Here is a 12,389-nt window from a genome sequence, read left to right as displayed (position 1 = left end):
TTATCTATCCAAGACCATTCAAACTGTCTCTATAACAGCAATAAGGCTGTTTCCCCACCCCCCCTTTTCTTTAATCATTTGTGTGTTCACTGGAGTAACATTTTTAATTTCCTTTAAGAACTTTTCCTTTGCATTCACAACTTGGCTAACTGTCTGGTACAAGAGACCTAACTTTCAACCTATCTCAGCCTTAGACATGCCTTCCTCACTAAGCTTACTCATTTCTAGCTTTTGATCTAAACTGAGAGAAATACAACTGTCTTCCTTTCACTCGAATGCTTGCAGGGCATTATAGGGTTATCCACTGGACTAATTCCAGTGTTGTTGTGTCTTAAGGAGTAGGGAGGTATATACTACCCACTACCTACATATGTAGGTAGTGAAATAGAGGTAAGTAATCTCCCTGATAAAGAGTTGAAAGTAATGGCCATAAAGATGATCACCAAACTTGGGAGAAGAATGGATTAGTAATACAGGGAGAACTTCAACAAAGAGAAAACATAAGAATATACCAATCAGAGTTGACGAATACAATAACTAAAATGAAAAACATAAGATGGAATCAACAGCCGATTAAGATGATACAGAGAAACAGAAGACAAGTGGTACAAATCACTCCATCAGAACAGAAAAAAAAAAAAAGAATTAAAAAAAATGGGGATAATTTAAGGGACCTCTGGGGACTATATCAAGTGTACTAACATTTTAACATTTTGTATTATAGGGGTCCCAGAAGGAGAAAAGACAGAAAGGTGCAGAAAACTTATTTGAAGAAATAATGTTTGAAAACATTCCTAACCTGGGGAAGGAAACAAACATCCAAGTCCATGAAGCACAGAGAGTCCAAAACAAGATGAACCCGGAGATCCACACCAAGACACATTATAATTAAAATGTCAAACATTAAAGATAAAGAGATAATTTTTTTTATTTTTAATTTTATTTTTAGTTCTTTAAAGTTTATTTATTTTGAGAGAGATAGAAAGCATACACACATGGGGGAGGGGCAGGGAGAGAGAGAGAGAGAGAGAGAGAGGGAGGAAGAGAGAAAATCTCAAGATGATGGCACGCAGCCTGATGCAGGGCTTGATCCCATGAACCATGAAATCATGACCCAAGAGGAAATCAAAAGTTAGACGCTCAACTGACTGAGCCACCCAGGCAGATAAAGAGATAATCTTAAAAGTAACAAGAGAAAAACAACTAGTTATGTACCAGGGAACCCCCATGACACTATCAGCTGATTTTTCAGCAAAAACTTTGCAGGCCAGAAGGGAGTGACATGACATATTCAAAGTGTTGAAAGGAAAAAAACTTACAATCAAGAATACTTCACCCAGCAAGGTTATCATTCAGAATCAAAGGAGAGTTTTCCAGACAAGCGAAGCTAAGGTAGTTCACCACCACTAAATCAGCCTTTCAAGAAATGAAGAGACTTCTTTAAGCAGAGAAGAAAAAAGTTATAACTAGAAATAAAGTATATGAAAGAAAAAATTGCCCTAACAGAGGCAAATGTAGTTATTAGTTATTATATATAGTTATTATAATATAGCTATTATATAATACATATAATATATAATATTTAATATATAATATAGTCATTATAAAATATAATGTAAGTTATAATATAGTTATTAAGAGGCAAGCAGTTATTAAGCTAATATGAATGTTAAAAAGAAGAAGTGAAATCAAGTATATCTCTAATAATTAGTTAAGGAATATACAAAATAAAAAGATGTAAAATATGACATCAAAATATAAAACATGGTAGGGGATAGAGTAAAAATATGCTTTTAGAATGCATTTGAACTTAAGCAAACACTGACTGAAAATAGACTATGAGAGAGAGAGAGAGAGAGAGAGAGAGAGAGATGGTAACCACAAACCAAAACCCTGTAATAGCAAGAAAAATAAAGTGAAAGGAATACAAACATAACACCAAACAAAAGCATCAAAGCATAAAGAAGAGGAAGAAAAGAAGAAAGAAACAGAGCAACTACAAAAACAGCCAGAAACCAATGAACAAACTGGCCATAAGTACATACCTACCAACAATTTCTTTAAATGTAAATAGACCTAGTTCTACAATCAAAAGACAAGGGGGGTGGCTGATGGATAAAAAACAGACAAAACCGAGGCCCATCTAAAGATACATATCGACTGAAAGTGAAAGGATGGAAAAAGATATTCCATACAAATGGAAACAAAAGCTGGGGTAGCAATACTTACATTAGATAAAATAGACTTTATTCTTTTTAAAGCTTATTTATTTTGAGAGAGAGAGAGAGAGAGAGAGAGAGAGAGAGAGAGAGAGAGAGAATGAACAGGAGGAGGGGCAGACAGACAATCCCAAGCAGGCTCGATGCTCAGCAGAGCCTGACGTGGGGGTTCGATCTCACGACTGCAGGATCACAACCTGAGGCAGTATCAAGAGTGGATGCCCAAACTGACTGAGCCACCCAAGGACCCCCTCACCGTTTTTAGACAAAATAGACTTTAAAACAAACTGTAACAGGACACCTGGGTGGCTCAGGCGGTTGAGTCTCTGACTTCGGCTCAGGTCATGATCTCATGGTTCGTGAGTTCGAGCCTCACATTGGGCTCACTGCTGTCAGTGCAGAGCCTGCTTTGAATCCTCTGTCCTTGTTTCTCTCTCTGCCCCTCCCCTGCTCTCTCTCTCTCAAAAATAAACATTAAAAAAAACTAACAAAAGAAAAAGAAGAGAATCATACAAGGATAAATGGGTCAATCTAACAAGGGGATATATTTGTAATATTTATGTACCCTATAATAGGAGGCATCTAAATATATAAACATACATAAATATCAATACACATAAAGGAAGAAATTGACAGCAATATAATAATAGTGGAACACTTTAATGCTATCTATCAATGAATAGATCAGACAGTAAATCCAGACAGCAAGGAAATACTGGCCTTAAACAATATAGTAGACCACATGGACTTTACAAAACTAGAAATCAATTTTAGGAAGAAAACTGGAGAAAAACCACAAATATGTGGAAACTAAACAATATGCTATTAAAGAACCAAAGGGTCAACAAAAATATTAAAGAAAAGACAAAAAAATTCCTTGAGACAAATGAAAATGGGAAAACCACGTTCCAACACTTGTAAGATACAGCAAAAGCAGTTCTCAGGGGGAAGTTCATACCAAAATAGGCTTACCTCAATAAACAACAAAAACGTCAAGTAAACAATTTAACTTAACACTTGAATATACTAGAAAAGTAAGAACAAGCAATGGCCAAAGTTCAAGAAGGAAGTAAATAATAAGGATCAGAGTGAAGATAAATGAAAGAGAGGCCAAAAAAAAAAAAAAAAGAAAAAAAGAAAGAAAAAAAACAAAAAAAAATCAATGGGAGCACTTGGGTGGCTCAGTTGGTTAAAGCATCCGATTCTTGATTTCAGCTCAGGTCATGATCTCACAGTTTGTGGATTTTCATTCTCCCTCTCTCTTCGCCTTTCCCCTGCTCATGTGTACTCTCTCTCAAACATTTAAAAGAAAATTAAAAAAAGAAAAAAAGAAAAAAAAATCAATGAAACCAAGAGCTGGTTCTTTTAAAAGATAAACTAAATGGACAAACCCTTAGGCAAGACTCATCAAGAAACACAGAAAGAGGGCCCAAATAAATAAAATAAAAAATGAAAGACAACTTACAACCAATGCCACAAAAATACAAAGGCTCACAAGACTACTATGAACAGTAATACACTAACAAATTGGACAGCTTAGAAGAAATAAATTCCTAAAAACATACTATTTCCAAGATTAAATCATGAAGAAACAGAAAATCTAATAGACCAATTACTTACTAGTAACGAAACTGAATTAGTAAAAAACAATAACAAAAACACAAAACTCCTAATGAACAGGAGTCCAGGGCCTCTTAGATAAATTCTACCAAACATTTAAAAGAGTTAATACCTATTCTTCTCAAATTATGTCAGGAAATTGAAGATGCTTCCAAACTTATTTTATCAGGTCAGTATTACCCTGATACCAAAACCAGACAAACACACCACTAAAGAAGAAAATTACAGGTTAATATCCCTAATGAACACAGATGTAAAAATCCTCAACAAAATATTAGCAAACCAGGGGCGCCTGGGTAGCTTGGTTAGCTAGGCATCTGACTCTTGATTTTGGCTTAGGTCATGATCTCATGGTGATGAGATTGAGCCCTGTGTCAGGCTCCACGCTGGGATTCTTTCTGTCCCTCTCCCTCTGCCCCTTCTTGCTTGTGTGTACTCTTTCTCAAAAAAAAAAAAAAAAAAAAAAAAAGGATCATATGCCATGAACTAGTAGGATTTATTCCAGGGATGCAAAGATGGTTCAACATCCACAAATCAACCAACGTGATATGCCACATCAACAGAATGAGGAATAAAAATCATATGATCATTTCAATAGATGCAGAAAAAGCATTTGACAAAATTCAACATCAATTGATGATAAAAACTCTCAACAGAGTGAGTATAGAGGGAACGTACCTCAATATAATAAAGGCCATATATGACAAACCCACAGCTAACTTACTCAATGGTAAAAAGCTAAAAGCATTTTCTCTAAAATCAGCAATAAGACAAGGATTCTTATTCTCAGCACTTTTATTCAACATAGTATTGGAAGTCCTAGCCACAGCAGTTAAAGAAATAAAACTCATCCAAACTGGAAAGGAAGAAGCAAAACTGTCACTATTTGCAGATGACATGATATTATATACAGAACACCCCAAAGACTCCACCAAACTATTATAATTAATAAATGAATTCAGTAAAGTTGCAGGATACAACATTAATACATAGAAATTTGTTGCATTTCTGTACACTAGTAACAAACTATCAGAGACAGAAATTAAGAAAACAATCCTATTTACAACTGCATCAAAAAGAATAAACTATCTAGGAATAAATTTAACCAAGGGGTTAAAGACCTACATTCTAAAACTCTGACACATTGATGAAAGAAACTGAAAACAAATAAATGGAAAGATATACAATGAATTAGAAGAATTAATATTGGTAATTTGTCTATACTACCCAAGGCAATCTACAGATTCAATGCAATCCCTATCAAAACATCAAGGGTATTTTTCACAGAAGTAGAACAAATTATACTAAAATCTGTATGGAACCACAAAGGACCCTGAATACACAAAGCAAAATTGAGAAATAAGAACAAAGCTGGAGGTATCACAACCATATTTCAAACTATACTATAAGTCTATAGTAATCAAAAAGTATTGTACTGGCACAAAAACAGGCACACAGATCAATGGAACAGACTAGAGAGACCAGAAATAAACCCATGCTTACATGGTCAATTAATCTATGACAGAGAAGGCAAGGATATATAGTGAGGAAAAAAAGAGTCTCTTAGTAAATGGTATTGGGAAAACTGGAAAGCCACATGCAAAAGAATGAAACTGCTTTGTTACACCATGCACAAAAAATAAACTCAAAATAGATTAAAGGCTTAAATGTAAGACCTGAAACCATACATCCTAGAAGGAAGAATAGGTAATAAGTTCTTTGACACTGATCTTAGGAATATTATTTTGGATCTGTCCCCTCAGACACAAGCAACAAAAAGCAAAACTAAAAAAAAAAAAAGGAACTACATCAAACTAGAAAAGTTTTTACACAGCAAAGAAAATGATCAACAAAACAAAAAGGCAACATAGTGAATGCAAGCAGATATTTGCAAATGATATATATAAAAAGGGGTTAATATTCATATATAAAAAGAACTCATACAACTCAATATTAAGAAAACAATCCGATTAAAAAACGGGCAGAGGACCTGAATAGACATTTTCCAAAGACATACAGATGGTGAACAGGCACATGAAAAGATGTTCATCATCACTAACCAGGGAAATGCAAATCAAAACCACAAAGAGGTTTCACCTAACAGCTGTCAGAATGGCTATTATTGAAAAAACAAGAAATAACAAATGCTGGTGAGGATGTAGAGAAAAGGGAACTCTTGTGCACTGTCGGTAGCAATGTAAATTGATATAGCAACTACGGGAAATAGTATGGAGGTTCCTTTAAAAATTAAAAACAGAACTACCATACCATATGATCCAGTAATTCCACTTCTGGTTATTTGTCCACAGAAAACAAAAGCACTAATTTGAAAAGATACAGGCACTCCTATGTTCATTACAGCATCTTTTACAATAGCCAAAATATGGAAGCAACCCAAGTGTCCAAGAGGGGCAAATGGATAAAGAAGATGTGATGTGTATGCGTGTGTGTGTACATGTATGTAGGTATGTGTACACACACACACACAACAGAATATTAGTCATGAGAATGAAATCTCGTGACTTATGGCCTAGAGTGTATTATGGTAAGTGAAATAAATCAGAGAAAAATACCTTATTTCACTCACATGTGGAATCTAAGAAGCAAAACAAATAAACAAACAAGAAACAGGAATAGACTCAGCTGCAGAGAATAAACTGATGGTTGCCAGAACAGAGGGAGGGTAGAGGGATGGATGAAACAGGCAAGGGGGATTAAGAGGTACAATCTTCCAGTTATAAAACAAATAATACACGGAGATGTAATGTACAGCATCAGGAATGTAGTCAACAACATTTTAAAACCTTTACATGGTGACAGATGGTAACTAGACTTATTGTAGTGATCATTTCGTAATGTACATAAATACCAAATCACTATGTTTTATACCTGAAACTAATATAATATAGTATGTCAGTTAAACCTCAATAAAAAAATGAGCTGTTCTAGTTTATTCAAAATTCTAGTGGAAAATGATTTTGAAAGATCAACTTTTAAATAGCAAAATTTCAGTAAACAGAACTGAACAAATTATTTTATAATAACAGCAAACATTTCTGTATCACTACTTATATGCAAGACACTGTTCTACATGCTTTACAAACATTTAAATGATTGAATTCAATTATTCAAAAGATACCTTTAAGTACTAAAGCATCCTATGGCCTTTAGGATAAATACCAGTTGTTAGTATATGGACAAATAAGGATTTTAGAGTGCCAGAATCTAGGACATAACAGAGTTTAGTATAAATATATAATAGCCAAGTATAATGGGGCGCTGGGTGGCTCAGTCGGTTCAGCATCTGACTTTGGCTCAGGTCATGATCTCGCAGTCCGTGAGTTCGAGCCCCACATTGGGCTCTGTGCTGACAGCTCAGAGCTTGGAGCCTCCTTCTGTTTCTGTGTCTCCCTCTCTCTTTGCTCCTCCCCCATTTGTGCTCTCTTTCTGCCTTTCAAAAATGAATAAATGTTAAAAAAAAAAAAACAGCCAAGTAAAAAAAATTCTTTTTAATGTTTATTTATCTTTGAGAGAGAGAGAGACAGCGTGACCAGGGGAGGGGCAGAGAGAGAGATGGAGACACAGAATCCGAAGCAGGCTCTAGGCTCTGAGCTGACAGCACAAAGCCTGATGCAGGGCTTGAACTCGCAAACCACGAGATCATGACCTGAGATGAAGTCAGATGCCCAACTGACTGAGACACCCAGGTCCCCCTACCAGTTTTAAGGTCAGAGTTACTACTATTCTCTTTTCTCCAAATTCACAAAAACATACCAAAGCTAGTAAGTTAAGAAATTCTGCCTGAATATAAGTTCTGGTTTACTAGTTAAAATCTTATGCTTTCTTGGGGCATCTAGGTGGCTCAGACAGTTAAGTGTCTGACTCTTGATTTTGGCTCAGGTCATGATCTCATGGTCATGGGATTGAGCCCTTCATCAGGCTCCATGTGAATGTGGAGCCTGCTTGGGATTCTCTCTCTCCTGCTCTGTCTGCCCCGCCCCTACTCGTGCACTGGTGCGCTATCTGTCAAAATAAATAAATAAACATTAAAAAAAAATCTTACACTTTTTTTTAAAGTTTGTTAGTTTGGGGGCACCTGGATGGCTCACTCAGTTAAGCGTCCGACTTGGCTCAGGTCATGAACTCACAGCTCATGGGTTCGAGCCCCACGTCGGGCTCTGTCCTGACAGCTCAGAGCCTGGAGTCTGCTTCATATTCTGTCTCTGTCTCTCTCTCTTTGCCCCTCCCCTGCTTGTGCACTCTTGCTCTCTCTCAAATATAAATAACCATTAAAAAAAATAAAGTTTGTTAGTTTGTCCACAAATATTATTCTAGAGCCATTCCTAAATACGTCATGTTCAAAACATCAACAAAGAGACAAATCTTTTATGTAAACCATATAGTTTTGTAAATGGAAAGATTATACATATTAAAAGATTTTAAGGTTATAACAGCACTCCAACAAAAACAGCTGACTTAGAAATTTATTTTAATATAAAACGTTCAGATTTAGATACACTTCCACATTACAGAAAAGATTTCTCTAATATTGTATTTACTAATGTATCATGTTTATAAAGTTGATTTGAATTCAGAAGTTTAATAATTTGAGTCATTCTACAAGATTTTGGTCATAGGTTAATTATATGAAGAGTTGCCTCAATTTTTAGTTTCATGTATTGCTAAAATCACAAATGAATCTGCAAGTCTTCATTTAACACAATTAAAAGCTCCATTCAGTTATTTTCTAAGTTTATCAGTATATGAAAGGTATATGTACTTGATGTACTATTCTACTAACTTTTCTGTCTGAAATTATTTTCAAAATAAAAAGTTTTTTTAAAAACGTAACCATTCTATTTGCATGAAGTCAAACCACTGAAAGTCTAGGCTGTTCAATGAGGCAATGGTATTTACCTTAATACTCATCAGTGATTTTCCTATTAACTAGACTATTAAAAATAATATACTTTTCTATTGATAAATTAAAGACAAATCATTTTCTCTCTTCCCCTTCCTCCAACACACATAAACCAGAACATACAGATTTTTAAGAAATGAACTGGGGAGTATATAATGAACTTAATTTTGGAGTTAAGTTCAATAGTTTCTTTTGTTTTTTAATGTTTATTAATTTTCTTGCGAAACAGTGCAAGTAGGGGAGGGGCAGAGAGAGAGGGAGACACAGAATCCAAAGCAGGCTCCAGGGCTCTGAGCTGCCAGCACAGAGCCTGACGCAGGGCTCAAACCCATGAACCATGAGATCATGGCCTAAGCTGAAATTAGATGCTTAACCAACTGAGCCATCCAGGCACCCCTCAGTAAGTTCTTTGAAAGTAAAACATCCAGCTACTTTATGACTAGCAATTCCAGTGTTAGAGAAAATTTATCTAAGACAAATAAAAACATATGCCCAAAAGACTTTATAGAAAATTTCACAGCAACTTCATTCATGATAGCTCCAAAATGGAAACAACCTAAATGTCCACTGACAGGTGAGTGAATAAACAAACTGTGGTACATTTCTACCCAGCAACAGTAAGGAATGAACTACTGATACAACAACAAAATAGATGAAAATATAATGTGGCGTGAAAGAAGCTAGACACAAAAGATTACATCGTGTGCAATTCCATTTATTTTCAATCCAGGAAGAGTGAAACTAAGCTATGGTGACGGAAATGAGGAAGTGTTTGTCTCTTGAGCAGCAGTGGTTGAGATGGACAAAAGGGGTATAAGGAAACTGGACAGTGACTGAACTGTTCTATTATCTTGTTTTAGTATATGCCAGTTATATGTTACAAAAACAATGCATGTAAACTACAGTTCACTTGAAATAAATATACTTCTTTTAAAAATATTTTTTCTAAAATCAAAAGTAACAGGAACAAAAATCAAAGAGTTTTAACATTTCCAGACATGCAGGATGCTTACCTGTCTAAGAGCTGATCATGTTTTTCTAAAGCATTCTTTTCAGCCATCACTGCTCGTTCCTTTTCAGCTACAGCATTATCCCTTGCTTCTCGGAGATTTCTAAAATTTAAGTATACACTCAATTATTCCAAATACATAAGTATCTATTTCCTAAAGATTCATAAATGTACTTGCTTAGAGTGGACTATCTGACAATCTTAAGGACCCACTTGAGCTTGGTACCTAAGGTGGATATTATATGAATTTACCTGGCTTGGTATTTCTGTAGCAACACACACTAGTACAGGTGCAAACATGGTCTACCTCTAAATGTCCCAGTATCTTTCTCCATAAATTATCTCTACGTGGGTTAAAGGTAGGCTAAACACTTTGTATATATAACTTGTTTGATCCTTACCATAACTAATGAGGTAAGTATAATTACTCACACAGTACCCACAAGAAAACTGAGGTCTTGAGAAGTTAATAAATATTCTATAAAATATTTTAAATGAAAAAATATAACATAGAGATCACCAGTGTCAAAATGGGAACAAATGGGATATGAGCTAGCTGAAGCAATGACCCTTGGGATCTCACTTACAGAGGAATGGAAGAGAAGAGAACTGAGGGCTGATAGGTTAGGAAGAAGCAGAAGAGACAAAGGACATGTAGTCCTGATAAGATGACAAACAGATAAATGTAAGTAGTGTACAAACAGGATAAAAGACTAGAGATTGCTGCTAAAGAATGGTGATTTGGAGGTGGAACAGTACTTCCCAGGATAGAATTTTAGTGGATACCAAGATCCAGGGTGTAACCACTGAAGTAGTTAAGTGAAGCTAAGTCGATATTCCTGTAGGGCTCAAGAAAGTATGAAGTCAGAGTGTTAGGTGAGGCACCCACTAATAGTACTGATAGCAGGAACTAAAATTGAACGACACATTTAATAACATCTAAGGGTAATGTCCAAAAAGCAGAAGGTAACAAGAGTGAATAATTAGGTTATGACACAGCAAGATATGAGCGCCTTTAAAGATCAAATCTTGTTTTTTTCTTAAAGTGGAAGTCTGGATCAAGAAAAATACCAACAGTAAGCTTTTTTCAGAGACCCACTTAATTTTTTAAAAATCCACTTCTCTAACATAGTTATAAATAAATATAGAGTATAACATAAATAATTTTGCTCATATAATTCCTACAAATCCCGTATGTTTATTTTCTAACCATTTTTTATAGTGAAGTAAACTATAACTTCAAGAGCTTAAAGTACCTAGTTCTAAGTCACAGCCTATGTTAAAGCTCTAATTTGTGTCCAACCATGTCTACTGCAAACAAAGTGTTTTTTTTAATATAATTTATTGTCAAGTTGGCTAAAGCAAGTGTTTTTTTACATCATATTACCATATCTCCCATAAAGACCTGGATTGGGTATTAGAGTTTTGTGTTTATTATTCATGGAGAATATCAGTAGAAAGTCATGAAAATCCACATCGTTTAAATAAATCTATGTAATAACGATTGGACAGAAATGCTTACTTGCTGTGCCAGTATGAAATGTCATCTTTTACATTGTGATACTAACAACAAAGTTAAAATTTAAAACGTATCAACCAATAGAGACTCCTCAATCAAATGGTTTATGAACCAGAAATAAATAGTTCACAAAAAACTGGAGTACAGTAACTTATTAAGAAGAAAATAGCTTTTATATATTATTCTCTAAGTGGAAGTGCATTTTAAAATAGATATCACAAGGGGCGCCTGGGTGGCGCAGTCGGTTAAGCGTCCGACTTCAGCCAGGTCACCATCTCATGGTCCGTGAGGTCGAGCCCCGCGTCAGGCTCTGGGCTGATGGCTCAGAGCCTGGAGCCTGTTTCCGATTCTGTGTCTCCCCCTCTCTCTGCCCCTCCCCCGTTCATGCTCTGTCTCTCTCTGTCCCAAAAATAAATAAAAAAAAAACATTGAAAAAAAAAATTTTTAAATAGATATCACAAAATGTCATGTCATTATTTTCTGACATCATCCTGATTGCAATGATCTTCAAAAAATATTCTATCATCAAACTAACGGAAACATGAGATTTAATTTTATAGACAGAATTAAATTATTTAAGTATATTAAACAATGATGTATTTTTCATTCCAAGATGATCTATATATTTCAGTCAGTAAGTCATCACAAACTGGTTGCAATTTTCATTTCTCAAAGATAGCTTCATTGTTCTGTAAGTTATTTCAATAGCAAAATTCCAAGTAGATTGCCATTATAGTACTATTAATCATGAACAGTTAGTAGGTGGAGAAGCTTCAGTCCCTAACTATATTTCCTTTCTGCAATAATGGGCATTAGAAATAAAAGCAAGTCACAGAGAATGAAATAAAACCCAGAATAAACTAACAAAAGGGCTTGTGAGCAGAGATATGATTAGAAGGTCCTAGTGCATTCACCATGCTACAATCTATATCATCCAGCTAACTATAGTTAGTGCTATATTAAAGCACAAACAAAATTCCAAGGCCACAAAGAAGAGCTGATTATTTTTAATTGGAGGAAGAGAGGTGAATGTATGAAGGGAAGATATGTAAGTTGGACCTTGAAGGACAAAAAGGGCAATTAAAAAAAAGAAAACTAGGG

General features: G+C 35.1%; 1 protein-coding gene across 7 annotated transcripts in view; it reads right to left on the bottom strand.

Moving 5' to 3' along the window:
• The window catches only part of PIBF1 (progesterone immunomodulatory binding factor 1), a 204,126-nt gene that overhangs the window by 132,963 nt on the left and 58,774 nt on the right, over nucleotides 1-12,389 (bottom strand). For all 7 annotated transcript variants that reach the window (XR_008295913.1, XR_008295914.1, XR_003422189.2 and 4 more), the window contains exon 10: nucleotides 9,774-9,872. Coding sequence is in view for 4 of the 7 variants with exons in the window: in XM_015083074.3 (XP_014938560.2) it covers nucleotides 9,774-9,872 (99 nt within the window). In the remaining 3 variants the exon portion in view is untranslated. The remainder of the gene's footprint in view (nucleotides 1-9,773; nucleotides 9,873-12,389) is intronic.

The sequence above is a fragment of the Acinonyx jubatus genome, chromosome A1 (assembly GCF_027475565.1).
Source record: "Acinonyx jubatus isolate Ajub_Pintada_27869175 chromosome A1, VMU_Ajub_asm_v1.0, whole genome shotgun sequence".
Classification (NCBI taxonomy): Eukaryota; Metazoa; Chordata; class Mammalia; order Carnivora; family Felidae; genus Acinonyx; species Acinonyx jubatus.
The sequence above is the reverse complement of the archived record's forward strand: the minus strand, read 5'-3'. Positions and strand labels throughout refer to the sequence as shown.